Source organism: Myxine glutinosa, chromosome 12 (genome assembly GCF_964187855.1).
Source record: "Myxine glutinosa chromosome 12, kmMyxGlut1.1, whole genome shotgun sequence".
Classification (NCBI taxonomy): Eukaryota; Metazoa; Chordata; class Myxini; order Myxiniformes; family Myxinidae; genus Myxine; species Myxine glutinosa.
In genome coordinates this window covers 81750114-81776304 of record NC_136272.1, presented here as the reverse complement: position 1 = coordinate 81776304, position 26191 = coordinate 81750114, and the positions used below count along the sequence as shown (strand labels likewise).

The following is a 26191-nucleotide window of genomic DNA, read 5'->3' as shown; positions in this document are numbered from 1 at the left end:
CATTTTTTAAATTCATTTTCTCGGCAACTGTTGGTCCGATGGACACAAATTTTTCACCATAGGAGCACCTCTTCCTGTATAATATTTTAATGATAATCTTGGAAAAACTAAAAAATGTTGCATCACTATCTCCAAAACCACTCGATGGAAAAAATTGAAACGTGGCTCATTGTAAAGAACTACACATGGGGAATAGGTGGTGTTAACGATGTCGTCTTGGTGCCATAATTATGACGTCATATTTCGCCAGAGACAACGCTTAGTCTAATCAGTTTGAAATTTATTGAGCATGATCTATGCAACAATTATATTCGAGAATATAAATTCATTATGTCATCGCTCACATGGTCTGGCAGCCATATTAAATCAAAGGGAAAAAAAAAACGTTCAAAAACAGAAGAGTTGGCTCGCACCAAGTTGACTGCACAGGGTAAGTATTCTATGAATACCATCTAGTGTTGTGTTGTATTTACCAGGTTGGAAGGGATTGTTATCTCGGCCACCAAATGTGGGCAGAGGTTATGTTTTCACCCCTGTCTATCTGTATATACCTACACCATATATATTCACCTTAAATGGGCAAACCAGCTCACCCACCATCTGTAAATAACATAAAAATGCACACTTCCTAAAGCATATATTGTGTGCTGCTTCATTGCGATCCACTGCATCAATTAATCGACATCAGCTTTGTAAACCATTTTTTGGCAAAATAATCGGCCCACCCCCTGGAGAAAAGTATCACTCCACTGACATATTGCTGGCTAGTTGGCAATCATCTCTTTTTGAAAAAGAAAATAAGTTAGAAAAGTCAAACATAAGCTGACGTGGTGTGCTTTGGCCCCAAGAAAAAAAGCGCACATTCAAACAAAGCTTGTCAAACTAATACACATGCACCTTGGCCTTAAGGCCAAGGCTCATGGTAATAAAAAAAACATATACATCCTAGCCCACAGAGCCAGAATGAATGGTCGTAAAATAAACGTTGCAGACCACTGGCCTCATTTGAGTGGAGCCTCTATATGTCAATAAATGTAGTAAATCAAACATTATAACAAAGCTATCCGCACATACTTTGGCCACAAAGCCAAGCACACAGTCAAACAAAGCTTGTCAAACTAATACACACGCACCTGTGCCTGAAGGCCAAATCTCCAAACCCTAGCCCACGCAGCCAGAATGCATGGTCATTCCGTAAGCGTATGGGGACCACATGGCTGTCTCCCTTTTCAGAGAAATTTTGTATACAAAAAGGTTAAAAATACAGGCATTGTAACAAAGCTGAGGATGTGTCCTTCACACTCATTAATTTATTCCCACGGCCAAAGTACACAGTCCAACAAAGTGTGTCAAACCATTGTACTCATGTACTTAAGCCTGAAGGCTGAAGCGCATGGTCAAATAAGCACATGCATCCTAACCCACAAGGCCACAATTCATGGTCATACAATAAATGGAAAACCTCTCCTATTTTGAGACAAAAAAGATTAAAAATCAAAAACTTTAATTAGAGCTTTGGACGTGCACGTTTGCCCCATGGCCAAAGCACACGGCCCGCCAAGCTTGTTCTACCAGAATACACATGCACCACAGCCCGTAGGTTGTAGCACATGGTCAGCCAAACAACCACATTCTAATGCAAAGGGTCAGAATGGATGGTCATACAATAACTGGAAACCACTCCTCAGATGCAGTATCCCTCCAGGAAGTGAACTAACATTGGATTCCTGAGAGAGAGTACATACCTTGAGCACCTCTTAACAGGAATGGCAAACACAAATCCATGCTACCACTACATGCTGCAGAAGCTCTGTTTAATGAAGTACCTCGATGAGGAATTGAGCCCAGCTGATGATGCCAGCAGTCAGAAAATATATCAATTACTTATAAGTTAATAAGGTTATTACTTTCGGTCGACAACTATTTTGAAGTTTGAAATTAAGATAAAGTTAAGACTCAGGTGTGGTAGAATTAGTATAATTGACCACATCCTTTAAATTTGAATATAATATACTGTTGCGGTGGTTCAAAAATCCCACTCCTTGACAACAATTTTGTTGCGTGATTCCCCTCGGTTAATACCGGAAAATCACGAATACCTTCAAGGTGCACACGTCAAGGTGCACATGTGACCGAAGACGGCGGTCCAACCCTCGCTTTCACACACCTTATTCAATTGCGTGCCGAGCAGATTTGCATGGTGTGGAAAGCGGCGTTACCTTACGTGATTTATGAACCCGATTCGAGCCGAATTCGGTCTCGGATGATGCTAGGCCAATGGAGAAAGGACGTACCAAACAGGTTGGAAAGTAACCAAATGTACAGCCTTTTATTTAGAAGGCACAGAGAATACACAAAAGATACAGCTTTTCAACTCTTACCAAATAATAAACCCCACTGGCGCCTTCACACTCACTCTCACAGAGGGGAAAAGACACTGGTTATTATCGTACCGATGTACGTGCTGGGATTGCCTCGCAATTGGCCACGTGGTCTGGTGTGCGCAGTTCGGTCCTCACGTGCAGCCTGGACGAAGTCAGGTCCGAAGGACGAACCGCCGCCTCGAAGTTGGCACTGACGAACTTCAGCACAGGTAGATGAACTTCAGCGCAGGTTGACCTAGATTCAGCGCAGGTGGGACGAGCTTCAGCTTCAAGGTGAGTCACGGGAGAAACCAACGCTTGCAGGTCAGCCTAATGGCGCAAGAGATCGGCGCAGAAGCGATGAGTGTTGACGAAGAACACAAAGCCAAACACGTGTCGTGGGAGGAACGAAAAAGCAAGCAAGGTCTCGTCGTGGGCGTGGCGAACAAGGCAAGAGCTCAGGTCTGTCCTCACGAAGTCCAAAAAGCAAGAGAGATGTCGTCCTGTGCGCTGCGAAATCCAAGATCAAAAAGAGAATGATAATGCGCTGGACGGGGGTTTATCAGACCCGCCCACGCCTCGAAAATGTTCCACAGCCTCCTATTGGCTGAGGTTGGTCACGTGCCGGGGACGTGTTCCCGCCTCCTAATTGGTCACGTGGGTTTTGCTTTTGGCCACGCCTTCCTGCTCATTAGTAATGGCTTCTCCCAGCCACACGAAGGCCTGACATCCTGCTTACCAAACGCATATTGGTCTTGATTACTACACAATGGGAAAGGGCTAATCTTTACATTCAATAAGACATAACTAACTACTGCAGGCTACATGTTGTCGTGCAATTTAACTACAGGGGGTTTGCCTTTATGGCACAACCGCAACACTACCCCCTCCTCTCACCGAGACTCGACCCGAGTCGTCCACATGGAGCGGCTGCGGTGAGCTGGCATTCATTTAACATTACTATTAGTGTGACATGTAGATGTGATTCCCCTAACATTTTAAACTCTAATCCCAATGTGTGCGACATTTTTATTTTTATTTTTTACATTTAAATGTACATTTTTAAACTAAATATGTCCCTCCTAATGCGTTGAGAAAGTACCTAACATATTCACACCCACAACCTTATACTGATCACGTTTTGCTGGAATTTTGAAACTAAAAACATAACCGGTGGGCAACATTTTTACATTTTACACTAAACACAATTTATTTTACAAAAACTATGACCCAGGACCTGGACTTGAGGAATAAAGTGTGGAGAACTTGTTGCTGGAGTCATCTTCCTGTTGCTGGAGTGGCTTCTTGCCTTGGTAGGCGGGCTAACAAAACCGGCTGGCCCTGACCGGCATACAGGCCATTTCAAGATCAGGGCCATCTAATTCTTCACAATTGCACACATGGATCACTTTTTTATTTCTTGAGCAGGGCCACTCGAATCGTGGTCCAAATGTGTGGCGTCAATGCCACCCAACAGGTGATCCATGTGTGGCAAGATGATGGGGCAGCCAAGAGGTGAAACCATGGAGATGGGTGTGGCCACAGAGCCAGTGGTCCATAATGTGATGAGTGATGGGATGATGGGAGTGAGTGATGGATGGCAGCAAGATGCTGCGACGGCAAGGTGTTCCTCGTGATGGTCCTGGATCGGGGAGGAAGAGAAGACGCGACGAGCAACAAGGAAAGGACACGGTGGCACATGCAAAACAAAGGTATGACAAGCGGGTAAGAGGAACGCCGGCAGAGTGAACTAGAGCCTGGCCCTACCCGTTTGTGCGCCCCACCGTTAACTACACTACCCTAGCCCTCCTTGTATTTACAATTCGTCTCTACGTCTCGTCTCCCCCGTCCCCTCTTTATTTCAAATTCGTCCCCAACTCCCCCCAGGTTCTCCCAGGAAGGAAAGGCAGAATGACACACAATGTTTCGTACTCACATCGTGATGCAACTTACCAATCAAACATTGAGTCCTGTGGTGCGAAATCCATCCCATTGTGGATGGTTGTGGATGGTGCGAAGGGGTCTTCACAAAACTCTAACTACTCTGACATCATTTACACATTTTAATCTCCCCGGGTTTGTACCCTGCCAATCGGCCTTCTTTAAACTATGTGGTTCTAAGAACCTGAATTCCAATTGCCCACACTGTGGTGCCCTCCTGAATTTGGGTCTAACCCCACAAATTTTCTATTTGTGCCCTTGCACAATTTTAGGGCTGGGTCGTGTGGCTCTACCAGCAAGTCTACCTACCTGCACCCCTCCATTCACTGGAGCGGCCTCCCAAGCTTGCCTGCTCCTCACACTAACCTACCTGGGGAAGGCCCTCCCTGGCGCTTACCCCCCTGATGCCAACTTTGGCATTGGGCAACCCGGGTCCCTTCTCTGGATCCTCGGGCCCCACTCATACTAATCTAACTGGCTCCCTGAGCCTACCTACGGCCTTACCTGGCGACGAGCTACCAGTGACGGAGTGTCCCAATAACTATTTCTTCCAATTAAGCCACACGACCAGCCATGTCACTGCCTCCTGCACCTCACGAAAAAAAACTATTTCCACAATCAGCACCACAGGTGTCAATATCCATGCAGTTTACCTGCAATCTCTATCTAACATTAAACTACCCACCCGGGCCTCCGTGAATGGGTTCCACTCCCCCCATTCAATCGTTCGCACCATGCATTCCACACCATGCATTCCACACCAATTATTTTCACACCAACACAATTCCATTTATTCTCAAACACACAGCATCATTTATCGAACTGATTTCCCCTATAACTCATGCTTCCCTCATCGTCCCTTTAAACTATGCACACTCTTTTGTTAGCAACCACTAAAACTCTCTACGTCTCCACTACAGTTCATGGTCACTACTTCAATCTTGTCCCTATTGTCTCTCTAGATCCCTAATCATTATCCTAGCCCTCCCTCAGCTAGTGCTTCTGTGCCCCCATGGAGCAACCATTGCTGGCCCGTCCATGGGCCTAACAATGCTATCCCCCTAAACTAGTGCTCATGCCCCCCCCCCCCCCATCGTGGGGAATGGTCACACTACCATACCCCCACGTGGGGAGCACAATACTCCCCCAGTCCTCTAGACTATGAGCCCCCATCTATGGAGGTACTTTGACGCGCATCGGCCCCTAAGGGCCGAGCGATCCATGAGGGTGCCTGCTTGCCTGTATACTGTATAGGGTCCTATCCAGCCGGCATTGACGATCCGATGGGGGGGGGGGCTGAGTTGGTGGTCCCAGGTGCCGGGGTCCATCCCTGCGCGGGGCCCTGCGGTCCCACACACGATGACCCAATCGGCCACGGTTAGAGCACCTCACCTGGTAAGGTGCATGCCTTCGACAATCCGAATTTCCCCTCGAACCCGCCGATCGCTCTTGCCATGATACAGCGCCAACAATACCGTGCGGGTTCCGGAGGTACGAACCTCGCACGCCGGTCCTTGCAAGACCGACGCAGCACCGATTCCCTCTGGTCCCCACGGCGCACCATACATCGGGGGCTCGCGTACTCTACCGGTCTCACTCAGCACTACCCCGGTCGGCGTCGATGCCTGAGATGGCGGATTACCCCTCACACTCCATTTCATACTCGCACACACCGGTGCGCACACTCTCTTCACACACTCCGTACTCGCACACACCAGTGCGCACACTCTCTCCACACACTCCGTACTCACACACACCGGTGCGCACACTCTCTCCACACACTGCGTACTCGCAGACACCGGTGTGCACACTCTTCACACTCCGTACTCGCACACACGGGTGTGCACACTCTCTCCACACACTCCGTACTCGCACACACCGGTGCGCACACTCTCTCCACACACTCCGTACTCGCACACACCGGTGCGCACACTCTCTTCACACACTCCGTACTCGCACACACCAGTGCGCACACTCTCTTCACACACTCCGTACCATTCGTAACCCTCACACTTGGCCCTTCACGAACTCCCGGGTTGTTTCCTTTCTCCCAAACTCGCCGAACACTCGATCGCACCAAACACATTCCCGAAATCATCGCCACTCACCTCGGGACTCACTTTCTCCTGGTCCTCTTCAAGAACCTGTAATCTTTCTATTTGATTAACAGGTATTTCATCACGGTCCAAGCACCACTCTTGCACACATTCCATCAATTCCTTCCCCAATTCATTCCCCGCCTCTCCTTCTGTCTTTTCAATTTCTATTATTCCTTCTTCCAAAGTTACCTCCTCCAGCTTCTGTTTCACCTCCGTTATTTCCCCCTGCGCCTCTACTATTTCCTGCTCCAACTCTACCTTCATCGGTTCCTCTACCTCCCACGTCAACCTTTCCATTCCCCCAGTCAGTTTGGCCGTAGTCTCCTTCAACCCTCGCCGGACGCGCATCTCACTCCGCTTTACCTCGTCACGTGCCCCCGCGACCTCCTCGCTCATCCTCTTCCTATCGCCGCTTGATTCCTCCCTCATGGTGTCCATCCGATTATTCATTTTATCCATTCTATCACCCAATCACGCATTTTGTTCATTTCCCTGGTTGATTTCTCACTCATCTTATCCATTTGCACCTCAAAGGATGCTTTCATTTGAGTCGTGAACAACTGCATGTTTATAAACCACGCTTCAACAGCGGGCTTGGCCTCCGCCGCCGGCCCCGCATGCGAAGCGCCGCCATTGTCTTCACTCCCTGCCGTGCCGTGATTAACTCCAAGGTCAATCTGTTCATTTACGTCTTGGGCCATTAATTCACCTTCATTCTCTACATTCTCTATTCCCACCGGAACCTGCTTGTTTTGGCCAGCCATCATCTGATTTTAATTTTGCTTTAAACTAAATTTCCACACGCTCGTAATTTCGCAGTACGTGAAGCGTACTCCAGGTCCAATCCCACTCCCGGACACCAATTTGTTGCGGTGGTTCAAAAATCCCACTCCTTGACAACAATTTTGTTGCGTGATTCCCCTCGGTTAATACCGGAAAATCACGAATACCTTCAAGGTGCACACATTAAGGTGCACACGTGACCGAAGACGGCGGTCGAACCTTCGCTTTCACACACCTTAGTCAATTGCGTGCCGAGCGGATTTGCATGGTGTGGAAAGCGGCATTACCTTGTGATTTATGAACCCGATTCGAGCCAAATTCGGTCTCGGATGATGCTAGGCCAATGGAGAAAGGACGTACCGAACAGGTTGGAAAGTAACCAAATGTACAGCCTTTTATTTAGAAGGCACAAAGAATACACAAAAGATACAGCTTATCAACTCTTACCTAATAATAAACCCCACTGGTGCCTTCACACTCACTCTCACACAGGGGAAAAGACACTGGTTATTATCGTACCAATGTACGTGCTGGGATTGCCTCGCAATTGGCCATGTGGTCTAGTGTGCGCAGTTCAGTTCTCACGTGCAGCCTGGACGAGGTCAGGTCCGAAGGACGAACCGCCGCCTCGAAGTTGGCATGGACAAACTTCAGCACAGGTAGATGAACTTCAGCGCAGGTTGACCTAGATTCAGCGCAGGTGGGATGAGCTTCAGCTTCAAGGTGAGTCACGGGAGAAACCAACGCTTGCAGGTCAGCCTGATGGCGCAAGAGATCGGTGCAGAAGCGATGGGTGTCGACGAAGAACACAAAGGCCAAACACGTGTCGTGGGAGGAACGAAAACGCAAGCGAGGTCTCGTCGTGGGCGTGGCGAAAAAGGCAAGAACTCAGGTTTGTCCTCGCAAAGTCCAAAAAGCAAGAGAGATGTCGTCCTGTGCGCTGTGAAATCCAAGAGCAAAAAGAGAATGATAATGCGCTGGACGGGGGTTTATCAGACCCGCCCACGCCTCGAAAATGTTCCACAGCCTCCTATTGGCTGAGGTTGGTCACGTACCGGGGACGTGTTCCCGCCTCCTAATTGGTCACGTGGGTTTCACTTTTGGCCACGCCTTCCTGCTCATTAGTAATGGCTCTCCCAGCCACACGAAGGCCTGACATCCTGCTTAACTTCAACACATATTGGTCTTGATTACTACACAATGGGAAAGGGCTAATATTTACATTCAATAAGACATAACTAACTACTGCAGGCTACATGTTGTCGTGCAATTTAACTACAGGGGGTTTGCCTTGATGGCACAACCGCAACAATACTTTAGGAATAGCAGTTACAGTTCAAAAAAAACTTAGATTTGTGAGAAACAGACTTATGAATAAACGCTGTGTGTTGTAAAGGTATCCACATGCAATTATAATCATCATCACCGAGCCGAAAAGGAAAGGGAAACAAACCTCAGAGGAGATTTCCACGCCATCATGCAACCATGTGTAAGTCGGTTGAGGTTTTCCGCCTGCCTTGCACCTCCATTGCAGTACGTCATCAATTGCATGTTCTCCATCTTTTATGGGCTGAATCCAATGCGGAGGTGCTAATAACAAGCAGATACAGGCAATGAGGGTGAGAGCAAGAGGGAATGAGTTTTTGAAATCTCATTGTCGATGGTAACATGTCACCACATTTCTCACTTCGGGACACTTGTTACGCCTGCCTTGTACTCCACTGAGTGGCAGTTCATAGTAATCATCTATTTTCCTGTCAGTCGATGAAAGCATGAGTAGATGATTGCTTCATAGACTTTCTTTTTCTCTGAATGGCAAATATGATGGTCCACATAAGGAAAGTGAATGGCTTTTCTAATGCTTGGACACAGGAAGAGGCCACTTGGCCTATTTTAACTGGTATGTCTTATTGCCTTATTAGCATTTACTTTATTTGTAATTTTTATATACAATGGTCTCATCCCATAGAGGAGCTGAATGAAAAATGGCATCAGGTTCACAAACATCTAAAGGTTATGGGAGGGAATGGATATGCACAAGGAGGAAAGGAGGAATAACACAAAAACCAGTAACAATAGCTCAGAGAGGAACAGAATAGGAAAGAATCCTCATGCTTAGAATGAGTCTTAGATGTGCATGGCTCAGTGCATGAGGTAACGATGGGCAGCTCCATTCTCAACTCTAACATATTTCAAACCAGTCACAAGAAACGCTAAAGTCATGAAGATGGGCCAACAGGGACGGCGAGGCGATTCCAAGATCATGAAAATAATGGGGCAAATGAAGGCAGTTTGTCAACCAGTCTGGAATTTGGGAGCTCGAGGAGATGAGGGTTTCTTGAGGAACCTATACGACTCGGGGTGGTTTAGGAATGGCAGAGGTTTAGAGGGCTGAAGGAGCAAGGCCAAATTGACTTATTCCCTTGACTTGTTTTATCTTAGAAATGCAATAACGAAGAGAATTGTAACGTGACATCTAAACGAGTTACAGCCAATTTACTTGATTTTTTACAAAACATCTGCACCTCGGTATGCCATGAGCAGAGTCTGCAATATCTTTGGCGCTTGAGGGAATGATTGTAGGGTAATAAAAAAAGTTTTCCCTGGTGACAAACAAGTTCAGAGATAAAATTACACTTATTGTTCAGTTTCATTTTTTAAATCGAAAAACATTCTAACAAGAGTGACCGCACTGTAGTCACAACCTGTGACAATATATATATATATATATATATTCACCTCCTCTGTCCACTCAACTCCCTCATTGTTTCTGTATTATACAATTCATCTCCGATGATCTTCATGGTTTTGTTCAATATAAATTACGAATCTGACGGACAGCTGGGTCTGGTTTCAGGCAACTAATGCACCCACTCAGTAGAGGAGCGACAGGAAGGGGTATGTTGCTGTCCTCACTGGGGTATATAGATTACAGTAGATCTAGGCTCAGGCCTCAAGAAGGTCAAAGGTGTATTTACTGAGGATGTTTCCACCCACCTGCTATCTCTGTGGTAATAAACCTTTTGTTCAGAACAAAAACCTGTACGTGATTATTCCAAGTACGGGAGTTCGTCATTAAGCGCGACTGAATTGGCTTAAAAAATCTGGCAATGGGCCGATTGGGAAACGCACATTTAACATGTATGTGGCACTGCTCAGAAAGGTGGCACCATTGTTATGATGTTGGTATCCCGGGAAGTGACGGCAGTATATGGCACTTCCCACAACCTCAGTGGCTGTGTTAAGTGTTTGTATCGAGGGTATGTCCCTACGTGTGTGTGTGTGTGTGTGTGTGTGTGTGTGTGTGTGTGTGTGTGTGTGTGTGTGTGTGTGTGTGTGTGTGTGTGTGTGTGTGTGTGTGTGTGTAGTTGTGCGTGAGCTCCATTATGAGCCTTAGACTATGTATAAAAAAAATACAGTCAATCTCAAACAATTAATAATATTTTTTTCATTTTTTATACGAATCCAAAACTTGTAGTGTACCTGCCACACACACATCTTACTATAATTCACCAAATGTCCGTCCGTCCGTTCGAAGGTAGGGTTCCGCAAAAACGGCTCAACCGATCGCAACGATATTTTGGGTGGGTATTCCTGGGACCCCTGGGAGTAAAATAGGCTATATTGTTTTTCCAATTTTCCCAAGTTTTCCAATTTTCCAGTTTTTCCAAACATGATGGAATAATATTTACCGATATGAACAGTGATTTGGCTTTTGTTTAAATTATACAAATACTGATTATTCTACGTACCAGGAGAGAGTAGATCGACTCCTCACGAACTCTTCCTATATAAACGTGCGGCTCCGAAGTAACATGGCAGCGTGTGCAAAGCGACTGAGAAACAGGTGTAGCGGCCGCTTCCGTGTTACAGATTCGGTGCGCACTCTTCACACATAAATGTGCGACTGAGAAAGACGTGTAGCGGCCGCTTCCGTTTTGCAGAATTCAAGCTTATTTCAAAATGGGCGCCATGTACTGTTTAGATTTTGATGATTTGCGTGTGATATGATTTAACGGATGTTCTTATGATTCGTTTAAAATAAAAAAAGCCTTCAATTTCTGATATTTTGCCTTTTCATTTGGGCCTCCCAATTGAAGCCCCGCCCGTCGGGCGGGTAACGTTGCTAGTCTCACAAATGCACATAAACAAATACACTAGAAGAAATGAAGGACTGTGAGACGAGACAAACACAGCCACTGAGCTTAGGGGAGGTGCTGTCACTTCCCGGGGCACTCTGGGTACCAGCGACGGCACAACAATGGCACCGTTTTTCTCACCGCATTCAGTGGGAATTTCCTCACAAATAATTCCTTCTGCCCGCCCCATGGATGCTAACCTTTTAGTCAGAGAGCCTACTACACTCTATTTCAACCCATAGCATACAAAAGGTTTGACCCCCTAGAGTTGTTGGGGGTATCAAGCTGAGTAAAAAAAAGTATGTAAGATTGACCCCCCCTGCTGGAACTAGTCACCAGACCCCCCTAAAATGACCCCAATAATGGGTTATTTCAACCCATCTCATACATGGACCAAATTTGGTTACAATATAGTGTCATGTCAGGACATTACAAAAATGTCAAATCTAACAACTTACCCTGCTGGAAAGGTGATGTTAGACCCCCCGCAAAGTACCCCCCAAAATGGGTTATTTCAACCCATCTCATACATGGACCAAATTTGGTCACAATATAGTGTCATGTTAGGACATTACAAAAACATCAAATCTAACAACTTACCCTGCTGGAAAGGTGATGTTAGACCCCCCGCAAAGTGCCCCCCCCTAAAAACGGGTTATTTCAACCCATCTCATACATGGACCAAATTTGGTCACAATATAGTGTCATGTCAGGACATTGCAAAAACATCAAATCTAACAACTTACCCTGCTGGGTAGGTGATGTTAGACCCCCCCCCCCCCCCCCCCCGGCCCCAAAGTACCCCTGTTTCAAGCCATCGTTTACATGAACCAACTTCGGTCACAATCATGTCATCAGGATATTACAAATTATCAAATGTAACAACTTAACAGCTTAAGACATGTCTGTACATTGACATACATCATCATTTAATGCCCCTAGTTTAGTAAAAGTATGCAAATGACCTTGCTAGGCCCTCCTTGGTAATATTTTTTGTAAACTACGGAAGCCAATAGAGGACAACCAATAAAATATTGTTGATGCACTTATAATAGCATGACATGATCAAATATAATATAATAATAGAAGCCTGAATGAAACCAATCAGAGATGATTGACTTGTAGGCATACTATCCTAAATTTCATGAGCATTATATGGTCAAATAGCAAATACATTTTGTATTTAACTTTCACAGATACTGAACGAGCCCCTCCTTGAGGAACTGCATATTCTAGATTTTCCAGTTTTTAAGCAACATGCTTTCATATAGTAAGTATGGAAACTTAATCTGAAGAATTTATGTTTTCCTCTTGACATTCCCCTCTTCTTTTGGTTAATAATGATAACAAAGTTGATATTTGTTCCACATTAGAGGATATTAAAATGTTTAACAATCAAACATTATTTGAAATGCATTGGTTTGATAATTTAAAATGTTTAATCTTATTACAAAGATTAACTAATAAAGCTCAGAAGCCTCTTACAATGGAGATTAATAGTTAAATCAAACTTCTATACTTGTAGTTGTAACTTGTAGTGTGTATGCTGATTTCATTAACCAACACTTGTAGTGTATGCTGACTTTATTTGATTTGTGATATTAATTTTCAGATACAGATGGACTCTGACAGAGATACCACAATGGATACAGTAAAAAAGAATGTACAAGGTACAAAATTACATCCCTCATGCCCTCTCCCGCGCCCGCTCTGCCTACTACTCTCAAATTATCCACTCTGGCTCCGGAAACCCAAAAGCACTCTTCTCGACAATAAACAAACTCCTCCGCCCCCTGAACACCACCACCCAGTCATTCACAGTAGACAACTGCATCTCCTTCCTCTCTTTCTTCCAACGCAAAATTGACAACATCTACAACAGCTTGACCACCGCCGCACCCGCTCCCCCTCCAACCACCTGCCCCCCCTTGTCCTGCCATCCCCTGTCTCGGTTCTCCCCAATCTCTCCTACTGACCTCTCTGAACTCCTCATAGGAATGAAAACTGCCACCTGCACTCTTGACCCCATCCCCTCCAGCTTTGTCAAAGCCTCCCTCCCTGCTCTCTCTCCACTTATCATTGCAACAATAAACTCCTCCCTGTCTACAGGCATCGTCCCACCTTCCCTCAAAATTGCTGCTGTTACCCCCATTCTAAAAAAACCTGGTCTAAACCCTGACACCCTAAACAACTTCAGACCCATCTCCAACCTACCCTTTCTGTCAAAAGTTCTGGAACGCGCTGTAGCCACTCAACTCAAACATCATCTCTCTGCCAATAACTTGTATGAAACATTCCAATCCGGATTCCGCTCCAACCACAGTACTGAAACTGCTCTCCTCAAAATCACCAACGACCTTCTCCTCTCCTCTGACGCTGGCAACCTCAACATTCTCGTCCTCCTCGACCTCAGCGCTGCCTTTGACACCATCGATCACACTATCCTCCTCACCCGACTTGAATCCACCTTTAACGTCACCGGCACTGCCCTCTCTTGGATTAAATCATACCTCTCTGACAGATGCCAGTTCATCTCCATCAATAACTGCAAATCCCCCACTGCTCCCCTCCCCCAAGGTGTCCCCCAAGGTTCAGTTCTTGGCCCCCTCCTCTTCATCCTTTACCTGTCCCCGCTCGGTCACTTAATCCGCCGTCATGGTCTCCAATTCCACTGCTTCGCTGATGACATCCAGCTTTTCATCTCCACCAAGTCCGTCTCCACCGACACCCACTCTATCCTGACAAACTGCATCACTGAAATAAAATCCTGGCTTCAAATCAACTTCCTCAAGCTTAACTGTGATAAATCTGAAATAATCATCATTGGCCCAAAAACGCTCACAAAATCCACCCATAACTTTGCCCTCAACATCGACGGTATCCCAGTATCCACCTCCCCTCACATCCGGAATCTTGGCGTCATCTTTGACCAAACCCTTTCCTTCGACAAATACACTAAACAGATCACAAAGTCAGCCTTCTTTCACCTGAAAAACATTGCCCGTCTCCGCTCGTCCCTCTCCTCCACGGCTGCAGAAACCCTCATCCACGCCTTCATCACCTCCCGTCTGGACTACTGCAATAGCCTCCTCTATGGTTCACCCTCAAAAATCACCAATAAACTCCAATACATTCAGAACTCCGCTGCCCGTCTACTCACTCATTCCCGGACCCGTGACCACATCACCCCCGTCCTTTACAAGCTTCACTGGCTCCCCATCCCCCAGAGAATCCAGTACAAAATCCTCCTCTTGACATACAAAGCCCTCCATAACCTGGCCCCATCCTACCTGGCTGACCTCCTCTCCAGACACACTCCCACCCGCAACCTCCGCTCTGCTGGTACCAACCTCCTGACCCCCTCCATCCGGACCAAATTCAGATCCTGGGGGGACAGGGCCTTCTCCATCGCTGCTCCCACCCTCTGGAACTCACTACCTCACACCATCAGAGACTCCTCCTCACTCACCACATTCAAAACATCACTAAAGACCCACCTGTTCAACGCTGCATTCAACATTCAACCCACAGCATTTAACCCCTGACTATCTCTTCTCCTTCTCCCTCCTTTTGCTTTAAATATTTCCCTATTGATTCTTGTCTTGTCTTTTTGATTCTTGTCTTATATATATGCCGTATATCGCTGCTGTTTGTTTTCTTGATTCTTGTCCTTTTGCAATTGTTGTTTTCATGTATTGTTATGCATTATGTTTTCCACTCTGTCAAAGCGCCTTTGGGCTTCTGGAAAAGCGCTATACAAAATAAATGAATTATTATTATTATTATTATTATATTTTGGTGTCATTATCAGCTACATTGAAGACACAATCATCAGAAACAAAATGGTAATGCAACTAACTGATGTAAACAATCACTACCAACTGCTTGTACGTGACATAGGAGGAGAGGACTACGAAGATGCAATGCCAGCTGTTCACAATATGGAGGTAAAGATAGCAAAACACTTTGGTGATCGTATCAAAATCGAGAAAGGGAAGACCAAGAGAGGAAACATGATATATAGTAGTGCTCTTACATCAGAAGAAGCCTTGAGGAAAAAATTTCATCAAGTAACAGACAAAAGTACTCAGATCAGAAATGTGGCACTTCTACTGCGAGACGCTATAAGGAAGGCCGATACTAAACCTTTGCCAGAGAACCTCACACTCAACGATATATACAAAGGGGAGGTTGATACACCGGACCTAGTCACTGAGTTCTTCAAGTACCTCATCGCAGGACCGGATCCGAGGACGTGGAATAACTCTAGAAACCTGCGGAGGATTAGTTCTCTGAGCCAGGATGCAATTTATGCAGCAACATCAGGTCAGAAGAAGCCCGCTAAACATCTGAAGATCGGCTTAGTACTGAAGAGTCTCACTGGTAGCAGAAAGGTTGTCGAGATGATTAACAGATTAGGACACTGTGTCAGCTACAATGTCACGGAAGAGTTGGAGACGGAACTGACATATGAGGCCAACAAATCCCAGAATATGACTCCATATGGTATGTCTTTGTCCGTAGAATCAGGAACTGGCACTGGTTGGGATAATTTTGACCGATTTGTTGATACACCAAGTGGAAAAGATACACTGCATGATACAGTTGGAATAGTTCATCAAATTATGGCCTAGCAAGGTCATTTGCATACTTTTACTAAACTAGGGGCATTAAATGATGATGTATGTCAATGTACAGACATGTCTTAAGCTGTTAAGTTGTTACATTTGATAATTTGTAATATCCTGATGACATGATTGTGACCGAAGTTGGTTCATGTAAACGATGGCTTGAAACAGGGGTACTTTGGGGCCGGGGGGGGGGGTCTAACATCACCTACCCAGCAGGGTAAGTTGTTAGATTTGATGTTTTTGCAATGTCCTGACATGACACTATATTGTGACCAAATTTGGTCCATGTATGAGATGGGTTGAAATAACCCGTTTTTAGGGGGGGGCACTTTGCGGGGGGTCTAACATCACCTTTCCAGCAGGGTAAGTTGTTAGATTTGATGTTTTTGTAATGTCCTAACATGACACTATATTGTGACCAAATTTGGTCCATGTATGAGATGGGTTGAAATAACCCATTTTGGGGGGTACTTTGCGGGGGGTCTAACATCACCTTTCCAGCAGGGTAAGTTGTTAGATTTGACATTTTTGTAATGTCCTGACATGACACTATATTGTAACCAAATTTGGTCCATGTATGAGATGGGTTGAAATAACCCATTTTGGGGGGTACTTTGCGGGGGGTCTAACATCACCTTTCCAGCAGGGTAAGTTGTTAGATTTGACATTTTTGTAATGTCCTGACATGACACTATATTGTAACCAAATTTGGTCCATGTATGAGATGGGTTGAAATAACCCATTATTGGGGTCATTTTAGGGGGGTCTGGTGACTAGTTCCAGCAGGGGGGGTCAATCTTACATACTTTTTTTTACTCAGCTTGATACCCCCAACAACTCTAGGGGGTCAAACCTTTTGTATGCTATGGGTTTAAATAGAGTGTAGTAGGCTCTCTGACTATTTGGGGATTATCTGTGCTCTTATCCTTTTAAATGCTCAACATCAAGGAAGCAGCACGTACCATTTTTAAGTCTTTGGTACGACTCAGCCAGGGTTTGAACTGCTCACCTCCAAGACTTGAAGTGGACGCTCTAACCATTACACCACCAGGTCTCGTTAACCACAGAGTCTAGTTCTACACTTAGCTGGAAGAATGCATAATCGAGGAGAAATGTCACCACCTACAATCATAATCATATTGAGGCAAGACTCGAGTCTGATGTTTTGAAGACAACGAAGTGATCTTTGTTCAAAACTATAAGGAAATATGCACAAAGTGTCTAAGTACACAAGTAACCTCCAGATAGCAGGGGGAGATGGAAAGGAAGGAGGGAAATGAGTCCAGAGAGTGTCATGTGTACATGACGTAGGATAATGAGTGAAAATGTATGATGAGTTAGTCTTGTTTAGCTCTGATGAAGGGCAAACACGCAAAACATCAGCCACACCTCTTTTTTCAACGCTCTAAACATAGTGAAAGTTGATAAAATCTATTGTCTATATTTTGCACCAACACAGACAAATACACCCCAATAGAGTCTAGAATGGTAATAATAATAACAATAACTACAATGGCACTTGGTAGAGACCATACCTCCACCAGCACCACCTTTAGAGGCCATTTTTCCCTGCAGAGCAGGGGTTGGCCTTTTTTGGGGACCATGGTCCCCTTTTTGAAGCAATGTTTTATGGCCGTATGCCCTTCCTGCCGCCAACCCTGTTAGTCGCTCCTTGCGACACGCAGGGAATTACCAGTGAACTGGTACTCAATTTGCCGACCTCGGAAGGATGACAGGCTGAGTTAATCCTACTGGCATTAATTCAGCGATCGTCCGAGATTCAAACCCAGGATACCAGGCCGGCACCCTAACCGCTAAGCCAACACCAGGGTCATACCTCCACCAGGATGAAAAGTTTACTTTTTGTATCCCACTGATAGCCCAGATCTGGATCCGGACCTGAACTAAAATCTAATCGGCTTGTTATTGTCACCAAACCAATTCATTCACCCAGTTTTGTCATAACCCATCCAAAACCTTTTGATAGATTGTGCTACATATAGTTTTTGGCCCTGTGTCTCTATTATGAGGAATCTCTTTTAAAATTTGAGTATCCGCATCCAGATCCAGAATCTTCACCAAAATCTAATCATTCCGTCTCAACGAAATCTGCTGTCTCAACAATGGATGGAGGTCCTCAATGCCAAACAGGAAATTAGAGATGTCTCCCTTGACATATCACGTGCCTTCGATACGGTCTGGCACCCCGCTCTGCTCACCAAACTCTCATCCTTTGGTATCCATGGAAATCTCCATGCTTGGCTTGCGGACTTCCTCTCTAGTCGTAGTCAACGTGTGGCCCTGAATGGGGTTCTCTCATCTCCCCTTCCTGTTCAGGCTGGAGTTCCCCAAGGCAGTGTTCTGGGCCCTGTGCTTTTTCTGGTCTTCATCAATGATCTCTCTGACTCTCTGCAAAATCTTCTCTATCTCTTTGCTGATGACTCCACTCTCTGCCACTCCATTCCTCATCCCTCAGATCGGCAGTCTGCAGCCTCCTCACTCTCTGCAGACCTGGACAAAATCACTGACTGGTCAAACAAGTAGAACATGTCTTTCAATCCTGACAAATCTCACACTCTTACTGTGTCTCTCCGAAAAGACCGTCTGGACAACCCTCCCATCTACTTTTTAAATAATCCTCTCCAAGAAGTTCTGTCACTCAAGCTTTTGGGTCTCACTATCTACCATGATCCTTCCTGGGAAAACCACATTTCTGGCCTCCAAAGCCAGTCGCCGACTGGGCATCCTCCGTCGTGCAAAATCCTTCCTTGGCACACCTGAGCTCCTCACCACATACAAGGCTTTCATCCACATCTCAATGGAATACTGTTCTCCCCTCTGGGCCGGTGCTCCTGCCTCACACCTAGCCTCGGCTTCACGCTGTTGAAACCAAAGCTTTCAGAATCATTGGAATCTCCCGCGATGAAGCTAACTCCGAGGGCCTTTCACTTACTCACCGCAGGCAGGTTGGTGGTCTTTATCTTCTACCGACTCCTCTCCGGCCTTGCTCCCCCAGCTCTCTCTGGGCTCTGTCCCCCAAATATTCCTGCAGGTCGCACAAGATCTGCCAGCAACCCCCTTATGGTTAAACTGCCAAAATCAAGACTCTCTGCTCACCTTCACTCTTTCATCCCTCTTTTCTCCCGCCTCTGGAACAAACTCCCTCACTCTCTTCAATCCCACTCCTCCCTCCAGGTCTTTAAAACAGCTGTTCACCACCATCTCTTATCTTCCCCCATCCAAAACCTTGATCTTTTCTATCACCGCTAATTTCACCCCAGATTCACTTTTTTGAAATACAAACTTCCTTCCTGGAAGTCCTTGCAGTGTCCTTGTGTTTTATACTTCTCCCACCCCTCCCCCCCCCTTCCCACGCCTCTTCCCCCTCACCCACTCCTCCGCACTCCCCCCCTGCCCACAGCCATAGATCTCCCGATGTCCCTGCTCTCAAATGTTATGTTTGTGTGCTTCCCCTTCTCTCCCCATCTTGTCTATTTCTGCCATTATTATATGTTTTGTGTGTCTGTTTCATTTTTTTTGTGTGATAAATGTTAGCTCTTTCACGAGCCTCGATCCTGTATCCAAAAAAAAAAAAAAAAAAAAAAACTTCATCCTTGGCACACGCCCAAACTTTCCACCACGATTCGGCCGAATCCATCCAGTCAATGTCATAACAGACAGACATGGGAGAAAACATAACCTCCATCAACCTTCATTGGCGGAGGTAATAATAATAATTGTATTTATATAACACCTTTAGCCAGTGGATACAAGGCACTAAAATAACCCCTTTGCATTTATGAATCTTTAATGGGATACCACACAAGATCAGGCTGTCATTTATTTAACGCCCCAATTACAAAGATGGAAAGAATGACAAAAAGTGGAAAGAAAAGAAAAAAAACAATAAAAAAATAATTGAAGGTTTCACTGAAAGCCAGCTCTCACAGCAGGGCACTGATATTATTCTGAGAACACACAACATGAGAGAAATTGTGATTAGTCAATAGACTCCAATAATCCTACAAGGAAAGCAGTGCTAGCAAAACGTTTAATGACCAGAAAGTCTTCCTGGGCACAAAGCGGCATTGCACCGACCGCTCATCAGGATCTCATCCTCACTGCCGCAAACTCCATCCTGATGACAAATGCGCCGTGCAATTTACGGGCAAAAATAGCATTTTTCTCTCTGTTAATTACGTATTCTTCTTTGAAGCATTGCAACAGAAAAAGGCCAAGTGTTTTCAAGCTAATCACAGAAGCAACATCACACCTGCACACATTTCTCCTCCACCGTGGCAGTAAGTGACAGGTAACCTTTGAGGCACTGGAAATATCTCAACTCGCTTGTTAATGTAATTAATAGTAAATTAATTAAATAAATAAAAACGCATAATAGAGAGTCTGCTCCTTCTTTTGATATGTGATCGAGCTTCTTTTTTTTTTCCTGCTTCGGATAAACTATACGACAAACATCTCTATGTGACATTTCCATTCCACAGTTGTTATAGCTATTCATTTCAAATAGGCTCTTGCATACATTGAAAAAAAATTAATTAACCTTGCAGTGGAATATTCCCAAATATCTTTATGCTTTTTCTTCTCGATGATCGTGCGGTGAGCGCTTTCGGCAATCCCAACCTGAACTCTGATGTCACAACTTGTCACAACAACAAAACAACGAAGGAGTATCGATTCAGAAGCAGCAACCTCAGGCTGGATGCGTGAATACCAAAGAGAGGAGTGAAGGCTTTGTACAATCATTTGTTTGGGAGACTTCCTTCAAGCTAACTAATGGCCTGTCCATGAAGCAGAGAATCAACCAAAACCGTTGAGATAACATTCTTCTGGGATGACAGAATAGCTCTGGTAATGCTCCCTCTGCTCAATTGTCTAACCTGAGTCCAATTGCCAATGGATTAAGCATCAACAATAAAGTGTACGTTCTTTGTAGAGCTTGGCATCAAAGACGATGTCCTTTGTAGAGGGCAGCAAAATTGACCTTCACTCTGCTTATCTACTAGGAGTGTTTAAAGGAGTCTCAAGTATAACACATCATCTTCAGAAAAGTGGAGGCCATTCTGTATCAGTGCTCTGGGTGGATTTATTACTCCTCCTGAAAATCCCCATAAACCGCAAATCCGCAAACCTAGGGGGTAATGGGGAATCGGCCTGTGGTTCGTAAACCGCAATCCAGCCTGTGGCTGCTGGTTGCATTTTTCTGGAAACACGGCTGTGACGCTGATGCAATGCCCCCTATTTCCAGTATGCCGGTGTTCAATTTGCCGACCTCGGAATGATGACAGGCTGAGTCAACCCAGCTGGTGTTATGTTACTTCAACAGCTTGACAGGAGCTCAAACTCGGGACCCTAAGACTTTAAGCCAACCACCTTAACCGTTAAGCCAAAACCAGGCTCATTTACCTGTATAAAGAACATAAAATAAAGTTTATTTTCTTGAGCTATTAAGATCATGAAACACCTTTAAAAATAGTGTTGATAAACTTGATCTAATAATACAAATGCGATGTTGATGATGGTGACTGTAAAGATGAGTTTGGAGATGATCGGTACATTCCCATAACTAGCAATGGTACACGCCCTATGGGCGGGGCTTCAATTGGGAAGCCCAAATGAAAAGGCAAAATATCCGAAATTGAAGGCTTCTTTTAATTTAAACGATTCATATAAACATCCGTTGAATCATATCACACGCAAATCATCAAAATCTAAACAGTACATGGCGCCCATTTTGAAAAAAGATTGAATCTGCAAAATGGAAGCGGTCGCTACACGTCTTTCTCAGTCGCACATTTATGTGTGAAGAGTGTGCGCCGAATCTGTAACACGGAAGCGGCCGCTACACCTGTTTCTCAGTCGCTTTGCACATGCTGCCATGTTACTTCGGAGCCGCACATTTATATAGGAAGAGTTCGTCAGGAGTCTATCTACTCTCTCCTGGTACGTAGAATAAGCAAGATTTGAAGAATTTCAACAAAAGCCACATCACTGTTCATATCGGTAAATATTACTCCATCGTGTTTGGAAAAACTAGAAAACTTGGAAAACTTGGAAAAACAATAGAGCCTATTTTACTCCCAGGGGTCCCAGGAATACCCACCCAAAATATCGTTGCGATCGGTTGAGCCGTTTTTGTGGTACCTTCGAACAGACGGACGGACATTTGGTGAATTATAGTAAGATGGCCGCCTCTTCTTTAACCCGAAACACATGACACACCCTCTAATGCTATATAATCAATACATTGCATTGTTCTTGGAAGACTTGTGAAGGCAATTTGTTCTATACTGTCTTCAAGTATCGTAATACAATGCGCAATTTGGAGTCTGTCTGTCTGACGATTTTTGACCGCGATACATTCGGTCGTACCTATCCAATCTCAACCAAACTTGACAGGGAGACTAAAGGTCACAATGAAGGTTGTAGTGAATCCATTTGCCCCCCTTGCCAAGGGGGTTTTCCCCAACAAAGGGGTTGCATGTTGAGGTGTATATCTGTGTTAAAATAGCTTTATTGTGGCGTTCTTCCAAGGCCGCTTCTAATAACAAAAGCATAATAATAATGTTATTACAAAACAATATTAATACTAATAATATCCCACCTCCCTACGGTGTTTCCTCTTTTTAACAAACACCATGTTAACGTGTATAAATAGCTTATCGTGCCATTTTTGTGTGAGCACCTCTACTAAAAGTAAAAATATTATAAACCACCAACACATATGATTGATTACCTTTTTAAACAGTTGCTAGTGCTGTTTAACACGAAACTGAAAGAAATTCGGAGGAATCCCGACACCGTGAAGCAAATTGTACTTACAGAACTGAGTGAAGATCTACTGTAATCTATATACCCCAAAGGGTTAAAACATGAACTTTCCTGTCACAAACGTGGCGTTTTACATGGCACTTTCCAAGGCCGCTTCTAATAACGAAGGTAAGTAATAACACTTAAATGATAATAGCATAATATTAATGTTAAAACCAATATCCCCTTCCAGAAGGGATTTTGTACATTGTGATAACACCCATCCATCCCCCTGACACCCTTACGGAAGTAAAATATTTATAGGGAATTTAGAATGGTGAGGTATGGTTTGATCTTTTCAATGACCTGATCTAACAACATAAGTAATAGCAATAATAATTGGAAATAATAATAACAACAACATGACTCCCCCCCTGCCGCTCCCTTAGGGAACAGGTGTACTAATATAATTTAATTCAAATAAAGGTTTAAAGGCATATTAAAAAAAAAATTCCAGATTTTACCGCCGTTTTACCCCGTGTCTATTTCACCACCCTATCTACCATGTTACATTCGTTTTTCACACCTGTTTGTGTCCTTTATGAAATCCTTAAAAACAGCAAGTTTCCTGTTTGGAATGACTTTAAATTTTGTTTGGTTGCCAGGCAGGCAGACACTTGTCTTCATATTCCTGTTCCAAATGGTGTTCAGAATATAACATTCAATTTACATGAGTTGATCCTCGATCATAAACTAACAATCAAACTGATAAAATGGATGGATGGATGGCGGACAGATATGAAACAATTGCTTAACCCCTCTTTTCGCTTCACCTGTGTGGGGTAATAATCCTTTATATACTCTCACTGAATTAATTAAGCCTGGTGTTGGCTTAATGGTGAAGGTGGCTGACTTAGGATCTTGCGTTCTTGAATCTGAGCCCCTGTCGTGCCATTGAAATAACTCCAGGTGCGTTGACTCCACCTGTCATCAATCCGAGGTCGGCAAAATGAGTACCAGCTTACTGGTAACGAGTCGTGGCACTGCCGAACTTCCAGAAATGATGCAACCACCAGCAGCCACAAGCTTCATGCGAAAAAACCACTGTTTAGAAGCCATTTTTCCCCGCGAAGCGGGGGTTGGCCTTTTCGGGGACCGTGGTTGTTGTTGTTTTTTGGTCCCCTTTTTGAAGCAATGTTTTACGGCCGGATGCCCTTCCTGCCGCCAACCCTTTTTGCCGCCTTTAACGACAAACAGGGAATTACCAGTGAACTGGTACTCAATTTGCCGACCTCGGAAGGATGACAGGCTGAGTCAACCCCCCTGGCGTAAATTCAGCGATCGACCGGGATTCGAACCCAGGATCCTTGGATCCTAAGCTGGCACCCTAGCCGCTAGCCCAACACCAGGACTACGAGCGAAACAACAACTGAATTTATACTCACACTTAATGCTCTCATGCTATTACTAATCCTTCTCGAAAGAGAAGAAAACGGAACAAATTTATTGGTAGAGAAGGTGAAAATGGAAAGTGTGAACTTTTGTAAACTCTGCGAGCAACAATTACTGTGCCAATAAATTATACCATCATGAAATCAAATCATTTTTTACACGAATTAAAAATATTGGCTTTATTTTTCTGGAAATATTTTTCATTTCCCTGAACAACAGATGGAAATCAAGAATAATTGAAAACATTGCTCTGTAACAAAATTAAAATCTATTCCACATGACTAATATTTCCTTGCCATTAGAAAACGATTAGTTCAGTTCAAAGTACAAAGATTAATCTCATTTTCATGTTATTATGCACAACTCCATAGTGATGAGAAATGTAACAGATAATTTGCCAAAGCATGAAACATTTATACCCATGGTCTCACATCAAATCATTTTACAACTTATTCCTTTGCATTCACAAATTGTGCTTTTATGGCATCTCTTAACGAGCGAGCTACGAAGATCACCTTCATTTGGCACTTGCTGCACTCTTCATTTGAAGAGTGCACTCTCAAGGAGGCTTTTTCTCAGCTACCGTATAAAGACATTTTGGCCTAGTATTCAGCTTTGTTGGCTCAGAGGTAGCACACGAATTGAGCTTCTACTCATAGTTTGGGTTAAATACCTGACCAAAATTATTATTACCTGACCATTATCCAGCCTGGTGTTGGCTTAACGGTTAAGGTGGCTGGCTTAAGATCTTAGGGTCTTGAGTTTGATCGCATGTCGTGCCATTAAATAAGAATAGGTGGGTTGCCTCTGCCTGCCATCCTTCCGAGGTCGGTAGAATGAGTACCAGCTTACTTGAGGAAACAGGGGGAACAGCATCAGCGGCATAGCCGCACTTCCAGAAAGTAATGCAATCAGCAGCCACAGGCTACATACGAAACAACAACAAACTCACCAAACGATAAGGTGTTATCCATAGTGCATTACAAGCATTGCATCAATACATACGACAGATACGACATCAATACAAGTCATTTAACAGATGGATGCCTGGTCTGGCAGGATTATCTGGATGATGCAAGTGTGCTTTTTGAAAAGTGTTGACCAGAGGTGGGGAACTTTTCCTAGTTTGAAGGCCGTACCTAACAGCTATGCTGATTATTGGAAGTAAGCTGATAGGTATGTTGTTAAGGGGAACGGTTTTTGCACATTCATGTAATGCAGTGATGTTTGCTGATTTCCAAGCAGATGGAAGATGACCTAGGGAAAATTATAGGGTGAAAAGAGCAGAAAAAGGATGTGATAGAGCAGCAGAGCAGGTTTATAGGATATGTGAGCTGATGCCGTCCAGTTCAGTACGAGCAGAATCAGAGTCGAGGGTGGCCAGAAACCTCTCCACCTCAGGTGCAAAAGACATTATCCAGGAGCAGTTTGGTGTGAATGTGTAGTGTGGCAACAGAGAGCGAGGGGGTTAGTGACAATATTTGGAAGCAAACACATAATTGAGGCATTTGGTCTTCTCAAGAGTGGAGTTGGCTGTGGTGCCATTCAGAGAGGGAAGGGATCGAAGGGGCCATACTCCGGAGACAGACTTAACAAGGTGCCACCAGGTTTTAGAGGAGGGAGATAAGCTTGAAAGTTCAATTTGAGGTTGGACAGATGTTGTTTTCTGGCTCTGCTGAGAGTGGACACACACTTGTTGTGGGGCTTTGTGGAATGAGCTGAGATTGCCTTCAGTTGGGTTAACTTTCCAGTTAGAGAAGGCAAGTTGTTTCAGAGCAACTACCTCACCACAGGATTCAGTGCACCATGGACAGGAAGAAGGTTAGGATAACTGAAGACAAGACGAGAGTGCAAGTTTCTCTGGAAGAATTCCCAGGCTGAGTTAATATCAAGGGCAGTAGATATAGGAGACCAGTACTGAAATATGGCTGGTTACAGTGGAATACCAGACTCTCCGTCACTGAGGCAGCTGTCTGAAAATGTCAGAGAGATGCTGACTCTGACAAATATATGAG

The 26191-nt window shown here is 44.6% G+C and overlaps 1 protein-coding gene across 1 annotated transcript in view; it reads right to left on the bottom strand.

Moving 5' to 3' along the window:
• The window catches only part of LOC137415953 (contactin-4-like), a 766344-nt gene that overhangs the window by 373585 nt on the left and 366568 nt on the right, over positions 1-26191 (bottom strand). The window contains exon 9 of the mRNA XM_078766054.1: positions 8640-8776. Coding sequence (XP_078622180.1) covers positions 8640-8776 — 137 coding nt within the window. The remainder of the gene's footprint in view (positions 1-8639; positions 8777-26191) is intronic.